Consider the following 18569-nt stretch of genomic DNA (forward strand, 5'->3'; position numbering starts at 1 on the left):
CTGACTGTTGCCTGGGTCTATTATTACTTCTTCATAAAACAGAATTGAAGTTCATCCTGAGCTTCCACGCACTGACACATGATTACCTTCATATATATTTTATTGTATCTATGTACAGTAGTTATTACTGTTACCTACATTTTTCATATGAGGAAGCTGATTTTCAGGAAGATTAACTTGTTCAATTCTATTGAAAATTGAGCACTTCCAATATGCTGTGACATACTTTTTATTTTTATTTTTTATTTTTTGTTTTTCTCGGTTTTTCTCCGGTACTGGGAACCGAACTCACGACCTTGCACTTGCCAGGCAGGCACTTTGCCGCTGAGCTAAATCCCCAGCCCCCATTTTTTACTTTTATATAATTGCAAAACAGCAGAGCATTACTTCTGGCTATCGTTGGTTATGCCAGTGAAAAGATTAATTATCTAATGTATACAGTTTTGTAAATTGCAGGATTTTTACTTGGCTTCTGTTTCCTTTTTCCTTCTCTCAGTCTTTTGAGTTCTGAGTTTGGAATGTTACCCATACCTGACAGTCTTATTGAAGGGTGATAATCATAATACTGAGGCTTTTCTCTTTTTTTTGGAGACAGGGTCTCATTATGTAGTGCAAGCTGACATTAAACTTTCTTATGTAGCCCAGGGTGGCCTCAAAGTCACTGCAATCCTCCTGCCTCAGCTTCCTGAGTGCTGGGATTACAGGCGTGCACCATCATACCCCGCTGTCTTTTGGCTTATTTTTTTATTGTTCCTGCTTTCTGAAAGGTTTAATATATTCTGGTGAGAGTTCAGGCCAGCAAGGGTTTGTTTGTATGTGTATGTATGTATACTCATGGTGATCCTCCTGCCTCAGTCTCCTGAATGCTGGGATTAGAGGCATGTGCCACCAAGCCTGGCTTGATACCTCTCTTTTAGGCAGTAAATGTTTCTACATTGGGAGAATATAATTAATTTTAGGAAGTTGGATCAGTGTATAACCTTTAGCCAGTTGTACCTTAAAAGAAGTTATACTTTACTTTTCTAAAGCAAAATATTTCTTTAACTTTTTTACTTAAGTGAATATTTCTAAGTAGGGATTGACACATAAATTGAAGTAAAAATATCAGATTTTTTTCTTTTTTTTGGTACTGGAACTCGAACTCAGGACCTTGCACTTGTTAGGCAGGCACTGTGCTGCTGAGCTATTTCCCTGGCCCCAAAACATCAGATTTGGGGTGGCGGGGGCGTGGTCTGGCTATGTAGTTACGCTGGCCTGGAAGGCACTGTGTAGCCCAGGCTGGCCTGGAACTCGTGGCAGTCCTCCTGCCTCAGCCTCCTGAATGCTGGGTGCCATCACACCCAGCTATATCAGATTTATTTTTTTGAGTCTTAATAGTCTGGGAGAGAAATTTAAAATTATAGACTGAATAAATGCTTTTTACTCTGAATTGCCTGTTTGAATCCTAGCTCAGAAGCTTTTCCTGTGATATCCTTATTTTTTCACTTTGTTTTTTTTTCTGTGATATACTTGTGCCTTAGTTTTCTCATTTGTATAATGGGGATAATAGTATTTACTTCTGTAAGATTTTATGAGAAAGACACGAGATGAAATATACAAAGTTGCCAGATATGGTGACACATACCTGTAATTTTAGCCCTCTGCTGCCCCAGGAGGATTGCAAGTTTGAGCCCAGCCTGGGAAATTTAACGATTTAGGGAGACCTATTTCAAAATAAAAAATAAAAAGGGCTGGGGTTGTAGCTCAATACAAAGGCCCTGGGTAAATCCCCACACCCAACTACTAACCCTTAACCCAAAATACTTAAAGTAGTACTGGGCATACAGCCAATATTGATCAATCCTTCTGTTGTTTAAATTCAAGAGTTTAGGCCGGGCATGGTGGCTCACGCCTGTAATCCCAGCACTTGGGAGGCTGAGGCAAGAGGATTGCAGCCTGGGCTACATAATGAGTTCAAGGCCAGCCTGAACTACGTGGCAAGAAAACATCATTATGAAGTTCAAATGAGCCAGGGTATATGTGAAAATGCTTTATGAGCTGTAAAGTACTCTATAAGTAAAATGTAATAGGGTGAAATTACATTATTTGTAACTTGAATAGGCTGGAAACCGCATATCTAGCTCAACAGGTAATGCTAATATTTCTCTCTTAATCTCCAAAATTAAATTCCAAGGAAATGATTTAAGGCCACCTCCCCCAGTGAAGTTTGTGAAATAAGTTCAAACACTTTTATGGAAAAACATTACGCTGAAGTTACGATTGTGAAATGTTACTCTGAAATTTAAATTCACACACAGTTTCAGAGAATGGGTTTCCTAAATTATATTCTCAGTGTTAATCATTTTGAAGGATTTGGTAAGTATATATTTACATAGTAACAACTTACTATTTACAAACAAATCTTACCTACTTAAAATTTATAGCCTATAAGTCCTTTGAAGAATCTCTTCTTGGTTCTTTCTGTATTTCTTGACAAAATTAGGCAATGCTTCTGGCTTTGCTTTCCTGGAAGCCTTTTTCACTTCTTATCTGCGCTTCTGTGATTTTCAGCACATGGCTGTGTCATTGCATATACCTCATTATATAATAATTATCTGTTAACTAGATGAATGGCTTCTTATAGTCAGACACAATGCCTCATTTATCTTTTTGTCTTTAATGCTTGATATAGTAAGGCTCCTGATAAACATATGTGGAATAAATGAAGAAAGAATAAACCACATTTGGCAAAATTTGTTAGCACTAACATTTGAAAGTAATAAAGAAGTATGTTCTTTTAAAAACTCATGGTGATCTTCTTGCCTCAGCCTCCTAAGTGTTGGGATTATGAGCGTGTGCCACCATGCCTGGGTTGGAGTTTGATTTTATCTGAAATCAGGACTGTACAATTTGAGATGTGGGATTTTTGTTGTTTACTTTTTCTTTCTGCCAGTAGAGAGGGATTATGAAACTGAGAAGTAGATAAAGTGCTTCTAGGTCCCAGTCTATCAACTTGAAATGAATTTCTTTAGTATTTACCTGGTTCTTGGCTTTAAGAAGTACACACGTGTACAGTGGTGACATCTCTGTTGGTGGCCAGGGAGGGACAGTGCTCTTAATCTGTGTTTACCCTGAACATCGATTGTTTCCTGAAAATGGAAAAGAACACTAGAAAGCTGGTAACTCAAAGCAGCGCAGTTGTTGCTATGTTGCTTTTATTGCAGTTGGGCTGTTTGCATAAAAACAGCTGCTCAGTTCCTAAATCCAAGGGTCAAGAGGATAACAGGGGGCCACAGCAGAAGCGTTCACGTCGCGGCCCCTGTCAGATTCTGACGAATCTGCGAATTCTGCTGCACATCTCAGCAAGCGAAATGAACAGCGGCAGGGTAGACTCACAGTTATCATTTATATTTCAGTGGTGCTTGTTAGGTAGGTTCTGAAGCGTATTAAAATGTTCTCTGATGAAAAATGGGATGAGCTCAGTCACTGAAGCACATAGAGCATTACTATCTGGGATAACAAATTATCAGAAGCAGTAAGAGATATGAAAAGATACTGTTTGTAGATAATACAGTCCCATAGGCAAGCATTCCACCACTGAACTACATTACTGGCCCTTTTTATTTTCATTTTGAGACAGTGTTACCTAAATTAAGCGTTGAACTCATGACCCTCCTGTCTCAGCCTCCAAAGTAGCTGGGATTTCAGACTTGAGTCACTATGTGTAGCATGATAATATGGTTAATAATTGTTTATAGGTTCCTGGAAGAACACTAAAGACATTCTTAGAAATATGATACACATTGTGAGATGGTTGGCATTGGTTATTTGACTGGAAGTATGGTTGCTTTCTGAGTTTTGCTACTTTATACTTAAGGTTTACTTACTTGTGTCTTTCAGTGGCTCCTGAAAGTACAGGTGGAATAAAGGTTTTAACTTTGCCTTTCATAAGTCGTAGCTCAAAAAAATTGTTAGGTCTTATGTCCTGTACCTGAACTAGATGATCTGCAAGTGTTGTAGTTCCTTTTACAATTTTAGCCTTTTTTAAAATTAATATTTTTGTCAAGTTACAATTCACATACCATGAAGTCTATAATTTTAAAGTATGGAGGGTAGTGGGGTTTAGTATATTTGCAAAATTGTGCCTCAACCGAGCATGGTGGAACACACCTATAATCTCAACTTCTAGTGACACTATGGGAGGAGCATTGCAAATTCAAGCTTAGCCTGGGCTACTTGGGGAGACACTGTCTGATGGGGGGCAGCTGGGGATAGTTCAGTAATACAGTACCCCTGGTTTAATCCCTGATATACCGAAAAGAAAAAAAATCCTCAATCATTATTCAATTCTAGAACATTTTTATCATAACAGAAATAACACCATAACCACTAGCTGTCAGTCTCTGTTTTGCCCCTGATTACTATGACCAGTTCTCTTTCTCTCCTTATAGATAATTTGCCTATTTTAGACATGTCATGTAAGTGGGACTGGGCAATAAGTGACCTTTTGTGACTGGTTTCTGTCATATAATGTTTTCAAAATTCATTCATGTTTAACTTGTATGAACTGCATTTGTTTTTATTAGTGAGTAATACTCCATTATATGGGTATAACACAGTTAATCTCCTCACCAGTTGATGAGTACTTGAGTATTTTTGAATATGGGAAAATTATAAGTCAAGTTGTTTCATAAAGTTGTTATAAACATCCGCATAGCCGTAGGATTCTGCTTGGATATGTGTTTTTATCTTGGGTAGATATGTAAGAGCAGGCTGCTAGGTTGCAGGGTTAAGTGCATGTTTCACTTTGTAGGAACTCTGCTGGCTGTTTCTCTGAAGTGGCTGTGCCGTTTTGCATTCCTGCCAGTCATTTGTGAGAGTTCTACTTGTTTCACCTCCTAGCAGGCATTTGAAAATGACAGCTTTTGGATTTTTTTAAGCCATTGTAATAAATGTGTAATTCTTTGTTAGTTTTAAATGAAAATTTTGCAAAATAAAATAATCAAAGACAGTTTCAACATGAAGCAAGCATTTAGTGAGTATTATGTGCCAGACCCTCTGCTAGATAGTGGGAATACAGAGAACTATACTTCTTTCCTTCCTTTCTGCCTTTTTTTCTTTTTTTCTTTGAGGTTTTATGATGTCCAGACCTGAACTCACTGTGTAGTTTAAGGTAATCTTTAGTGATCCTCTTGCCTTAGTCTCCTGAGTGCTAAAATTACAAGGGTATACTACTGCTCCTGCCTAATAATACCTATCTTTACTCCCATGGGATTTATCGTTTATTGAGGATGACAAGAATGAAAAGTAATTATTTATTGTTAGTGCTCATTACCAGTAGTTAAAATATTGGGGTACAGAAGGAAAGTCTAGCCTACTTGGGTATGGTTTATGTTATAGAAGGATTTTGATATTTGTAAATAGTAAAAAGAAAAGAACAGGAAGAGCTGCATGTCTTTTCACGTAAAGTTCTTTGTTTTTGAGGCAAGGTCTCTCTATGTAGTGCAGACTGGCCATGAACTCACAATGATCCTCCTGCCTCAGCCTCCTGAGTGCTGGGATCACAGGCGTGCACCACCACATCTGGCCTAAGATAGGTTTTGGTACCAAAGATCAAGCTCCCCTTATATTACTATGCCTACAAAATTAATGCCTAATCTACTTGGGACAATATTCTGCTAGCTAAAACTTAGGGATTTGGGGTTAGGGGAGTAGTTCAGCATAAGGCCCTGGGTTCAATTTCTAGCACTCCAAAACAAAAACCCATACAGCCTAGTGACTGGAGTGACATCAGGTAATCACTATCAAAAGTCAAATATGTACAATGACCAGGGAAAGGGGCAACTTTAATTTTTGTAGTTCCTTGAAGCCTGCTTTGCTTTATAATCACTGCTTTTCCATTCTGCATCCTTCTTAGGTCTGGCTGATACAGTGTCTTCCTTTTATCCATCACATTGCTGAACTGTATAATCACTCTTTTTAAAAGTGCATATATACTACATAACTGTGAAATGTTTACCATAGTCAACAGTAACAGCAGCAGGGATTCATACTTTTTGTACAGTTTACCTCTCTAGAATTTTCCCTGTGGAAAATGGCCACAAGGCATAGGATCATTTCAGGTGAATAATTTCAGATGCCATGTTTCTCTGTGTGTGATACACTCAGCCTTTCATCTAACTTGCCTGGCCAAAATCAGTGAGAAGACCTGTGAAGGAAGATGAGGAGTAGGGGGAGCAGGAAGAGAATCTGCAAAAATGTACTTCGAGTCATGCTTATCTAAGTTTTGAGCAATTCTCAGAGCAGATGAAACTATCCTCTTCATTTTTAAAACTTTACTTAGCTTAGATTGTGCTGTTTAATAGCAAGGAAAAATACAGTTTTTGCTTTTTTTTTTTTTGGTCTTTTTAAGACAGGGTCTCGCTATGCAGTTCAGGCCGGCCTTGAGCTCACTTTGTAGCCCAGGCTGGTCTCAAACTTGCAAAGATCCTCTTGCCTCAGCGTCCCGAGTGCTGGGATTACTAGCATTACAGCTGTGTGCCACCACAGCTGGGTCAAAATACAGTGTTTTTAAAAAAGGGTTAGGGCAACCATTTGTGGGATCCTGCCTATCTCTCAAAAACTATTCCTATTCCCCAATAAACCTTTCCTTAAAAATAAATACATATGCAGACATACATATGTAAAAATTTAAAAAGGTTAAATATGAAGTAATCATCTTCAAGAAGAAAAAGGCAGGGAACTCATAATTTCTGTGTATGCCCTAATCTTGTTCCAAGCTTTATGGAAAGTTCTTGAGAATTTGTCCCATGGTTGACAGTGTTTCACAGTTTTAAAGAAAATAAAATGCATAGCAGGTGCTGATTATTTTTTAATCCTCAAGACAGAAAAGGAAGAAAGTTTTCAACTTTATAAGAACTTTATGTTAGCTATGAGGAGTGTCTGTTTACCATTGAGTGACTGAGGAGAGTATAATTCACATTTTCCAGAAGGCTACAAATAAAATAACATCACTGGGAAAGATCAAAATGTAGCCTTGACTGAAGGACTTGATAGTTACTGAAGAAGAGAAGAAAACATTTTTTTTCTGTTACTGGAAACTGAATCCAGGATCTTGCACTGAGCTACATCCCCAGGCCATCTCCCTTCTTAATGTCCTCTTTTGAGGCAGGATCTCTGATAATACACTAAATTGCCCAAATTGGCCTAGAATTTATGATTCTTCTGCCTCAGACTTCTCTGGGATTACTGGCCTGTGCCATACCTGGCTGATAATTCTTTGAAAGGTTTTTCCTCTTCCCCTTAGGTTTTGAGGTTAAATTTCCCTTTATTTGAAAGAGGCTTGTTAGAGCAAAGGTATGCCAGACTGCTCCCTACTTTAGTATAGTTCAGTTTAACATAAGAACTTTATATACCTGGTGGGGCAGCACACACCTGTAATAGCAGTGCTTAGGTGGCTGAGGCAGAAGGATCATGAGTTCAAGGCCAGCCTAGGGTATATGGTGAGTCCCTGTCTCAAAAAAAGGACACCAGGCATGGTGATGCATACCTGTAATCCCAGGACCTGGGAGCCTGAGGAAAGAACATCACCATGAATTCGAGGCCAGTCTGGGCTACATAGGCAAGTTCAAGGCCAGCCTGCATTACATAGTGAGACCTTGTCTCACAAAAAAAAGGCTATTGTGGCTTTCCTGTCCTCCAGGGTATACTTTTTCTCTTCTTTTTAGTCCAAAGTCACTCTGCAGAGCTCGTTTTTCCTTCATGCTTCACTTATACTTTTGTTTTCTTTTCTTGAGGCACAGTCTTACTTTGTATTTCAGTCTGGCTTTGTGCTCACTACACAGCCTAGGCTGGCCTTGAACCTGTGGCGATCTTCCTCTGTCAGCCTCCCAAGTGCTGGGGTTACAGGTGTGCCCCACCACACTCAGCTTGTACTTTTTAAAAAACAAATGACTTTGTTACTGTTAAAAACAAACAAACAAATGCAACCCCTCCCCCCAAAAATCTTATGCTTTTGATAGATTTTGACAAATAGTGGTGATTGATTTATAAGTACTCATTCATAGACTTGTACTTTTTTTTTTAGTCTTCTGCTTTTCAATACATAGAGACTTTGCTATTACTTATCTAATTATTTGATGCCCATATTTAATATTCATTATTAAGTAACCTATCCGTTCTTTATGGTATTCTTCAGTAGATTCTGTGCTTGAAATCATTTCATGTTGAGCTTTTATTTTATTTTATTTTTTCTGGTACCAGGAATCAAACTCACAACGTTGCCCTTGCCAGGCAGGCGCTGTCCCCAGCCCCCATGTTAAACTTTTAAATGTATTGTCTTTTTGGTTTTTACTCAGGGCTGATAGATTCCATATGTTTCATTATTCCATTATGTTTCATTACTAGTGATACCCTTTATAGAAACCAGGGATTAAGGAGCCATTGTGCTAATACAGAGCAAGCATGAGATACAGTTAAGGGCCAGAACAAAACTTTTAAGGAAATTGGGGGATAAGATGAAATCTCCAAAATCAGGATTCATTATAGAGCATGTACACTGAGATGATTACTTGATTCTTTTGACATAGTACTATGCACTTGCTTTGTAGGAAGAATATGTCTGATTGAGTGGGGGAGAAAGGAAGTCAAAAACATAGCTGCCAGCCAGGCATGTAAACCTGGCACTCAGGAGGCTGGGGCAGAAGGATTGGTGTGAGTTTGAGGCTTGTGTGGACTAGTGAGTTCAAGGCTAGCCTGAACTACATAGTGAGAGCCTGTCACAAACAAATCCACCCACCCAGGTCTGGGGATTTAGCTCCGCGGCACAGCGCCTGCCTAGCAAGCACAAGGTTGTGAGTTCAATTCCTGGTACCCAAAAAAACAAAACAAAACAAAACAAAAAAATCCACCCACCCCAAAAAAGGACACAGCTATTAAAAGGGAGCTGTCTCAAAAGAGCAATATTGATCAAAAACAAGTTTCACAATAGTAGGTATCATTTTATACTTAGAGAAAAACAGTGCAAAACATTATATATTTTCTGTACAAGCTATGTAGAAATATAATCCCTTGGTAAGCATTGGGGATTGACTTCAGGACCCACTGTGTGGATACCAAAATCCACAGATGCTCAAATCCCTTACAGAAAATGGTGTAGTACTTGTAACCTATTTATATCCTCCTGTATGCTTTGAAACATGTCTAGATTGCTTATAATACCTAATAATGCCATGTGCATTAAATGGTCTAATAGAGTAAAAGAAGACAGGATTGGAGACTTCAGTCTGTTTTTTTTTGTTTCTTTATTGTTTTTTTGAGATAGAGTCTTGCTAGGTAGTTCAGACTGCCCTTGAACTCACTGTGTAGCCTAAGTTGGCTTCCAATTCGTGGTAATTGTCCAGCCTCAGCCTTGAGTGCTAGGGTTACAAGTATGCGCCACCGCAGCCGGCTTTTTCTTTTTGGTAGTACTCTGTGTGTGTGCGTATGTGCATGTGGGTATGTGTTGGAGTATAACTTCACCTATTAAATATATAATATCTATTTAATAATAAAGCATATTTATTACCCTTGAACAGTAATTATAGTGTAAATGGAGAACTATTTTCAAATAACATATCTATACATACTAAGTTGAAAATAAGAACAATAGGGTAGAAATTCAGAAATGACTATTTTGTGAGTTTTCTTTTATGTGTTAGATGCATTTTATTAAAGTATTGCAGTCATATGGTAGAGAAAACCTTCCTTCAAGATTTTCTTTCTGTCTTTCTGTATTATTTTATGACTACAATGATCCTTCCCTAGCCATTTTCAAATATCTGCTCACCTTTTGATTTAGGCTACACATTGAGTTCTTAACCTGTCGCCAGTGTTCGTGGCACACACTGAAGCTGGTCAGTGTGAGAGCATTGAAACGTTGCTGGCCTGGACATAAGGACCACAGACAGGTTCACATCATGAATTCTGACAGCTCTGTGACTTTGAGCAGTTACATAATCTCTTTATTTTTTTCCCCCTGAGGTATAGTGACAGTACTTGTCCTATGGGGTGGTAGGTGGTAAGGATTGAGGTCATAGCTGTAAGGCACTTATTCCAGTGCCTACTACATAGAAAGCATTTATCACTTAGTTCCAGAGATCCTCTTTTCTCAGATATTGTTGGCCCTTGCAGCCTTCTACTTTGTGTTTCTAGAAGAGAAAGTGCTGATATAAGCCAGAAAGGGTCTTCAATTTCCACTGCCAACAAAAGGATAGGTAAATGGGATAGGCTGATAGAGGTGGACCTGGGGCTGTGGCGGAAAGTAGATCAAACTGCTTCTTGAGGTTAATCAGCTGTCACTCGAAAGAGGGTAACTGACTAAGGACAGGAGAGAGTCACGTTGCTTATGTGGCGGGGTGAGGTCAGAGCCTCTGGTGTGTGAGGATTCAGTTAAAGGAGGTGAAAAGGAGATGCTTGTGAAAAAACCTTAATTAATACTAAAGAGAATAAGAGGAAGTCAGGGTGGCAGTACAGTGTAAGTCCTTAAGAGCATATCTGGATTTGAATTTGAGCCCTGTCTCTTCCACTTACTAGCCCTTTAACCTTGAGCTAGTGAACTTAATCTGTTCAAGATTTACTTGCTTAATTTATAAGAGGGGGACAAATGTTATCTCCATCATAGAGTTATGAGGTAGTTTTAAATACTTGATAAATTTTTAACACTAAATATCGATATTTAATATCAAGCCAGGGGAAGAAAAAGCAGGGCTTTATGAGAAGGGGTAGGCTACTCCTCTGTACAACTGATATCTATTATTGGTTATCTTTTAATGAAAAGGAGTCAATAATAGGATGTATTATTTATAGGTGTTTTAATCCTGCCTGGTATGTTTGCTCATTGAAAGTAAGTTTTAAAAGTTGTTTTCCTTTTTCTTTATATTGGGAAACAAAGCTTATGAAAAAGATTTAACGGGTAAGTTGCCATTTATAATGTTTGTGGTTGAGCAATAAACTGTGGCCTAGTTTTCTCTATGCATGATTTCCATTGAATTTCCCTGCAGTTTTTTCAGTTTTTCTGTCCTTTTTGTCTTCTTACTTGGCTTCCTGTTTATCAGTTATTTCAGCATCATTTACTACTTGTAAAATAAAAAAGATGGATGGTATGCAGCAAATATAAATTGATGCAGCATGAATAGAATTAATTTTGATGAGAAAGTAAGTGTCTTAGAGGGCTGAAATTTGTTCAGTTAAGGAGCCTGTGCAAATTTGGTCATGCTTTCACATGTCATATTTGAACATCAGTGAACACTGTTAGGTTAGCATCCATGAACTTCTAGTTATTTAAGTCTGTGTTCCAGTACTGTGATGTAGCATAAGAGAAGTCTTTTTGTGTTCTTCTTCCTGTTGTATATGTAGTACCATAGTTGTTCATTGTCATTTAGTACTGAAAACAACTGTGTGAATTAACCAATCCTTAGAAACTTGTTCAGTGACATGACAATAATAGGGAAAGCCATAATTTGAAAATCAGACTTTGACTTCAAAGGTTGTACTTGTTTTTTTTTCGTTTTTTTTTTTTTTTTTTTGAGACAGGGTTTCGCTACACAGTTCAGGCTAGTTTGAACTGTCTTTGTAATCCAGGCTGGCCTCGAACTTGCAGTGATCCTCCTGCCTCAACCTCCCGAGTGCTCAGATTACAGGCATGCACCACCATACCCAGCAAAGGTTGTGTTTTTAAAAACTAGGTTACAACCTGCTTCTCTTAACTGAGATAAAAAAAAAAACTGCAAAGCTAACCCTCTGCAAATGACGAGGGTCATTTCTTTATTGCCTGCTGCTATCTTAGTTGCTGCCTTCATTTTATTGCCCAAGTTTACTGAACAGAATTGTGTGTGAAGACTTAAGTTGAAGAATCACTCATCTAGTGGCTCTCAGCCAATCATAGGAATCACTTGGGACACTTTTTTTAAAAATTATGGTTCATTGGCTTTGAGCTGGAGCCTAAGAACTTGTGTTTTAACCAGTGCTGTGTGTGATTTTTGAGAATCTGACTGGTTTGAAGACCATTTCACTTTAGATACATGAGCCTCCCAACACCTTCTTCATTTTCCCTGGCAGGTGATGATATCCTCTTGTGACAGGAGGGTCATTTCATCCTTAGTTAAATGCAATGCTGTGGTTCTGTAGATGTTTTTTGCTTACTATTCCATATGGATTGGGTCAATTTACTGGACAGATTTTTTTGTTTGTTTGTTTGTTTGTTTTTTGAGAAAGGGCCTTGCTATATAGTTCAGGCTGGCTTCAAACTCTCAGCAGTCCTGCCACAGCCTCTTGAGTGCTGGGATGGTGTGTGCCACTATGTCCTGCCTGAACAGGTTTTTTTTTAATCCTCCTTAGGAATTGCTTTGAGCTTAGATCTGGGTTTCAGTGTTCTCTAAACCTTAATCCTCATGTATAAAATGGGTATGTTGTCATCTACTGTTAAAGATTATATAAAGCACTAAATGAAAAACTGTCGTGGCTGGAAAGACTTTTTTTTCAGTATCAGAGATCATTGATCTATATCCACAGCTTCTTAAAAATTTTGAGACAGGGCCTTGCTCAGTTGCCCAGAGCTTCCAATTTGCAGTCTTCCTGCCTAGCCTCCTGAGCAGCTGGGAATACAGGTGTGTGCCACCACACCCAGCTGGAAACATTCTTGAGTGCCATCAATTATCCTTTTTCTGTTAATAATTCCCTGCCTTGTCAGACTGTTTTGGAGAGTTCTCATGTCTACAGGGCTGTAGGCTGAAGTGCAGATATGATAGAAGTGCCTGGATACTCATTCTATGATTGTCAATGCCAGAAATAGGTGGTTTTGTCTCATCAGCATACTTCCTTCTGGCTTTTTTCTATGGACAAAGAATATGATACTTCTCTGGGGACAGATAAACCTGCATTTCTGGAAATTCAGCTTTACTTCTTAAGTAATTAAAGTTTCCATTGATACAGTGAATCCAAAGCCAAACAAATGATCTTCAGAAAGCCCTTAAAAGTAAAAGAAGAGACCTTGAATTATATAGAAACCAAAATGGAAAACCAAAGAAAGTATTCCATGTCTCTTTCCTATCTAAGGGTTGAGACAGGTAACTAATTAGTGCTATCCATTGGAGAGGGTAGGTGATCGTGTGCACGACTGAATAAACTGCAGGATGCTGAACATTCTCTCATCTCTATAGACAGTTTCGCTGTTGATGTGTTTGTCTTACCTGTCCTCAGCAAAGCAAACGAGGTCTATTCTAAGAATGAACTTAGACTATGAGCTGTACTCCTCTTTAGTTTTGAACTACTTAAGAGTATGTAGGTGAAGATTCTATGGGTTTGAGAAAAATATGATGAAAGTATTTTTTCACTTTGTTTGCACTAGTTCTCTTTTCAATTTTTAAAAAATCTAACATGAAAAATGCTACTTTGAGTTTTTTTATGTGAATGCTTTTCAAAAGGTAATTTTGGCGCTTTGAGCACTTTTACATTTTAAAAGTATCTAGTGTATGCAACTTATTGTCATAAATAGTAAAGATATTCATTACAATTGCATTGGAATTGTAATCATTTTTATTTTTCAGGAAAGTGATTGTGGGTTGAGTTCTTAATTGTGGTCCTCCTTTGGCAGGGGAGATGTCTTTGTAGTTGATAGCAGAAGCAGAGAGTAAAATAAAAGGTGAAGCCAATTCACTTTTTTAATAATTTTATTTATTTATTTATTTAATTTATTTTTTTGGTACTGGAAATTTAACTCAGGATCTTGAGCTTGCCAAGCAGGCGCTTGTGCCACTGAGCTATATCCCTGGCCTTTTGTTTTTTTTTTTTTTAAAGCAAGGTTCTATTTTATTTTCATTCTTTACTCTTTTTTTTTTTTTTCAGTACCAGGAATCGAACTCACAACCTCACGCTTGCCGGGCAGGCACTGTGCTGCCCAGCCCAAATATAATTTTTTTTTTTTTTTTTTTTTCTGGTACCGGGAATTGAACTCACGACCTTGCGCTTGCCAGGCAGGTGCTGTGCCGCGGAGCTAAATGCGCAGCCCCTCACTTTTTCAAAAAATTATTTTTATTAGTGTACATTGCAGTATGTAATGACTTGTTACCCTGAAGAAAAGACTTTATCAGAAAATAATCAGCCTTGAAAACTAGAAATCAAAACTGCCAGCCCAATCAGCCTATACTTATCTTACCTGTCAGCACTGTTCTCTTGCTGTCAGTGGCTACTCAGTAAGGCAGGTTTTTTTTTTTTTTTTTTTTTTTTTTTTGAGCCAAGGTCTTGCTATTGAACTTGCAGCAATCCTCCTGCCTCAGCCTCACAAATGCTGAGATTCCAAAGGCAATTCACTTGATTTCTCCTTTTAAATTCAGGGTAGATGTTGACGTTGCATTCAAAATTACAGGTAGTTCTTTTTATAGGTTATAGGACTTGTTGGGGAACCTATCGTATTTTAAATACCTTCTTAGTTTATTTGAGAGAAAGTCAGTCTGAAGAAGGGGGATATTTATATTATAGAATATCAGGGGAGAGGAGGTAATTTAATTCATTATGATGGGAATGTATATTAAACAGAATGGTGCTGTCATTCTTGATAAAAAGAATGACTGTACTATTTATTAGAAGTGTCTAAATTTCATTCATGTCATCAGTCCATAGCAGAAAGCAAATGATATGGTATAAATTTTAGGAAATAATTTTATGTATTGTGTTGTTCTTGTTTTATTTTTAGGACCGGAGTAGGCCCTATGACACTTTTAACTTGCACTCCTTGGAGAACTCCTTAATGGATATGATAAGGACTGATCATGAGCCTCTGAAAGGTAAACACTACCCTCCCAGTGGCCCACCAATGAGTTTCGCTGATATAATGTGGAGGAATCATTTTGCAGGTTAGGAATATTCATATGTCCATTCCTTGCTTGGTGTCTTAAGCAAAAATCAGCTTTTTAATATGTGATTTGCTTTTGTTTTTGTTTGTTTTTGTTTTGCTTCTGTAAAGCATTGTGGAATGTATCTAAAGTTGATTTTCTTTTTTTTTTTTTTAACCTGGGTTCAGCTACCTTCAGTAATCAAGGTTGATTGCTTTAATCAGTAATCTCTGGAAGAAGCATGTGTTATAACTGCTCATTATTCTAACCTGAGACCAGAAGCCAAATTTTCTGGGCTTTGTGTGTTTGAAATCCTTAGCTGAATCTAGATAATTCTTTTAAATACAGGTATACTGCAAGAAAGTGTGAAATTTAGCAAATCAACTTCCAAAGATTATAGAAAACTTCATGTAAGGGGCTGGGGATTTAGCTCAGCGGCACAGCGCCTGCCTGGCAAGCGCGAGGTTGTGAGTTCGATTCCCAGTACCAGAAAAAAAACAAAAAAAAACAACAACAAAAAGAAAACTTCATGTAAAAAGGTTTCATTTTATTAAGCTATAATCACTTTACTAATATAGGAAGTATCATAACACAGACTTAAAAGTAGCCAATGACCCTGTGCATAGTGTAAGACTAAAATATAAGCAAAGTGTCTAAAAGTATATGAATATTTTGAGTTAAATATAAGACAAAAAAATCCTAGATCATCAATACTGTAGCTTCCTATTTTTAGAGTCTATATAAATTCAGGATAGATGTTGATGTTGTATTTACAATTACAGGTCATTCTTTTTATAGGTTATAGGACTTGTTGGGGACCCTATGGTATTTTAAATGCTGTAATGCAAATTAGCTGTTAAAATTCACTTGGGTTAGGACATAACTACCTGAAAACTGAATCGTTTGCCATGGGAATACTAACCTTGTGTGGACTGTGTGTCTTCTGGAATTGTGAGGTGTCTGATACCCCACTGCAGCCCAAGGCCATGTGTAGGGTCTCTGACAGTGCCGGTGAGCATCTGACGCTCACTTCCTTAAAGCACACTAGAAACCTATCTCATCGTTTTCTTGTCAGACTTATGATTTTCTGTTGCTTTTCTAATTTGCTAGTAAAAAGTAGTTGTAGGTTATGAGGAAAATATAGCATTTTGATAAAAACTAGATTTTAAGGCCTTTAGAAGCAGAGAAAAAAATTATTTATTCCTTGTTATGTTTGTCATGTTTCCTCAGTTACAGATTGGGTATGTGGTAATTTAAGGCATATTTCACTTAGAAGTGAGAATAATGTTTAAAACAAGCAACAATATTCACAGACTGTTTTGTGTTTTCAGAAATTTCTTTTTTTTTTTTTTTGTTTTTTGTTTTTTGTTTTGGTTTTTTCTCCGGTACCAGGAACCGAACTCACGACCTTGCGCTTGCCAGGCAGGTGCTTTGCCACTGAGCTAAATCCCCAGCCCCTGTTTTCAGAATTTTCTAAGACTTCATTTGTCTTCCTTTGCTACCATGAATAGCTATAATATAAGCTTTTCCTAATTATTCTAAAGTATTCAACTATTATGCATACCTATTTTATCTTCATTTATATTCTTTTCTTCTTGCAGCAAAAGATTATGAAAGGATCTTACATGATAGTATATAAAATAATTTTCTAGAATTTTGTGTATATTGGTTAAACTATTGTCCCCTCTTGAGTGTACCTCTGTGCAGAGTGAGGATGGTACCTCACCATAGGGTAATGTAGATACCTTATTTCAATGATGACCTTTTTTTAGTGCAAGTCCCTCTGCCTCTGCATGGATTTTTTTTTTGGCTAGCAAATAGGAAGTTTCATTTATAAAATCTCTGCACTATACTTGTATCTTTTTTTTTTTTTTGAGTATGTATGTGGTACTGGGGTTTTAACCACGGCTTTTGCCTTGAGCCACATCCTCAACACACCCTGCCCCCTTTCTAATTTTTAATTTTGAGACAAGGTTTTGCTAAGTTGTCCAGGCTGGGCTCAAGCTGTTGATCCTCCTGCCACAGACTCCCAGACTTCTGGGATTATAGGTGTGCACTGTCATACCCAGTTGGTGTCTTAAGTTTAAGGCACTCAGTTTGTACTTTTTAAAAAGCCCCCATGTAGTTGCAATTTCCCAGTTTATCATATGACCCACAATGATTTCCTATAAATAGATCACTGTGGTCAAACATGCCACTGTGTCACTGTAACTTGGTTAGGGTGTTTGAGGTTCCTGCGTCCCTTTTGTAACTGGGAGACTTTTAGATGTGGTATATAGCACCATGTGTACGATTCTTACTCTTTTGTGTGTGTGTGCTGAGGATTGAGCATAGGGACTGACACATGCTAGGCAAGCACTCTACCACTGAGCTGTATCGCCACCCCTGATCCTTATTACTTCTACAAACAAAATAATGATACTTTCTTTGGCTTTAAAGAAAAATATTAAGTAATTTTTAGCTTTGAAAAGTGAAAATTGCTGGATGTGGTGCCACACGTATGTAATGCCAGCACTTGGCAGACTGAGGCAGGAAGATCACTGTGAGTTTCAGGTCAGCCTAAGTTATATAGTGAGCTCAAGGCCACTCTGCACCATGTTGTGAGACCCTGTCTCAAAAACAAAAACAAAACAAAGCGAAAAGTGAAAATTGTTAGAACAAAATGGTGACTAACTATAAAAAGAACACTATGATGGTATATCCTTTATTTTTCAATTTCTCATTTGATAAATATTATCAATTTTTCTCTCTGAATGTTTGTTTGCTTTTTGAGACAGAGTATATACTGAGTAGTTTAGACTGGCCTTGAACTTGTTCTGTAGACCAAAGTGGCCTCAAACTTGGAATCCTCTTGCTTCTGCTTCCTAACTGTTGGGATTACAGGCATGTACCACCATGCCCAACTAGTTCTGCCTGGTCTTTATAATTTATTGATAGGACTTAAATTTGGCCTTTTAGGCTGTTCAGTTTTTTTCTTTGTTACAGGTAATGCTGCCATGCATGAGTCCTGACAAGTAGCTTTTCCCTATGGCAAATTCATAGTAAGGATCTTTGGGTCAAAACATGTAAACATCTAGGTAGATCAAGAGGCAGATAGTAGGCTGTTTCTTTTTTCCTTTTTCTTTCTTTTTTTTTTTTTTAAACAGGGTCTCACTATATAGTTCAGGCTGGCCTTGAACTATGTAGCCTAGGCTGGCCTCGAACTCACAATAGACCTTCTCACTCAGCCTCTCAAGTGCTGGGATTACAGGCATGTACCACCACACCCAACTTTTGTATATTCCTTTGTGTTGATGTTTTTATATTTTTTCTTAGAGCTCAATTTTTTTCATAAAAAAGCATATTGTTTCTTTTGATACTGGGCATTGAACTCGTGACCTCAGGCTTGCTAGGCAGGTGCTGTGCCACTGAGCTAAATCCCTGGCCCCAGCATATTCTTTCTTATTACAAGAATTTTAAATAATATGTAAAAGCACAAATAGGAAAGTTGAAAATCTACTTGAGACTCATTAACTAGAGATATTAGAGGTTATTATTTTTATTGCCATTCTTTCAGATATCTTATATTTTCAATGCAGATGAGATTTCAACTCAGCCTTTCTGACTTTCTCTCTCTCTTTCTCTCTTTCTCTCTCTCTCTCTTTCTGGTTTTTTTTTTTTTTTTTTTTTGAGACAAGATCTCACTATGTAGTTTAAAATGGTCTCAGCCTTCCAAATGCTGGG

At 37.7% G+C, this 18569-nt stretch overlaps 1 protein-coding gene across 2 annotated transcripts in view; it reads left to right on the forward strand.

The window, feature by feature from the left end:
* Cpeb3 (cytoplasmic polyadenylation element binding protein 3) overlaps window positions 1-18569 on the forward strand; it is a 191855-nt gene that overhangs the window by 48103 nt on the left and 125183 nt on the right. The window contains exon 6 of one of the 2 annotated variants that reach the window (XM_013514851.1): window positions 14708-14798. In XM_013514851.1, coding sequence (XP_013370305.1) covers window positions 14708-14798 — 91 coding nt within the window. Of the gene's footprint in view, window positions 1-14707; window positions 14868-18569 lie in introns of both variants that reach the window. The other variant, XM_013514850.1, reaches the window with a different exon arrangement.

The sequence above is a fragment of the Chinchilla lanigera genome, unplaced genomic scaffold (assembly GCF_000276665.1).
Source record: "Chinchilla lanigera isolate Chin_1 unplaced genomic scaffold, ChiLan1.0 scaffold00024, whole genome shotgun sequence".
Taxonomy (NCBI): Eukaryota; Metazoa; Chordata; class Mammalia; order Rodentia; family Chinchillidae; genus Chinchilla; species Chinchilla lanigera.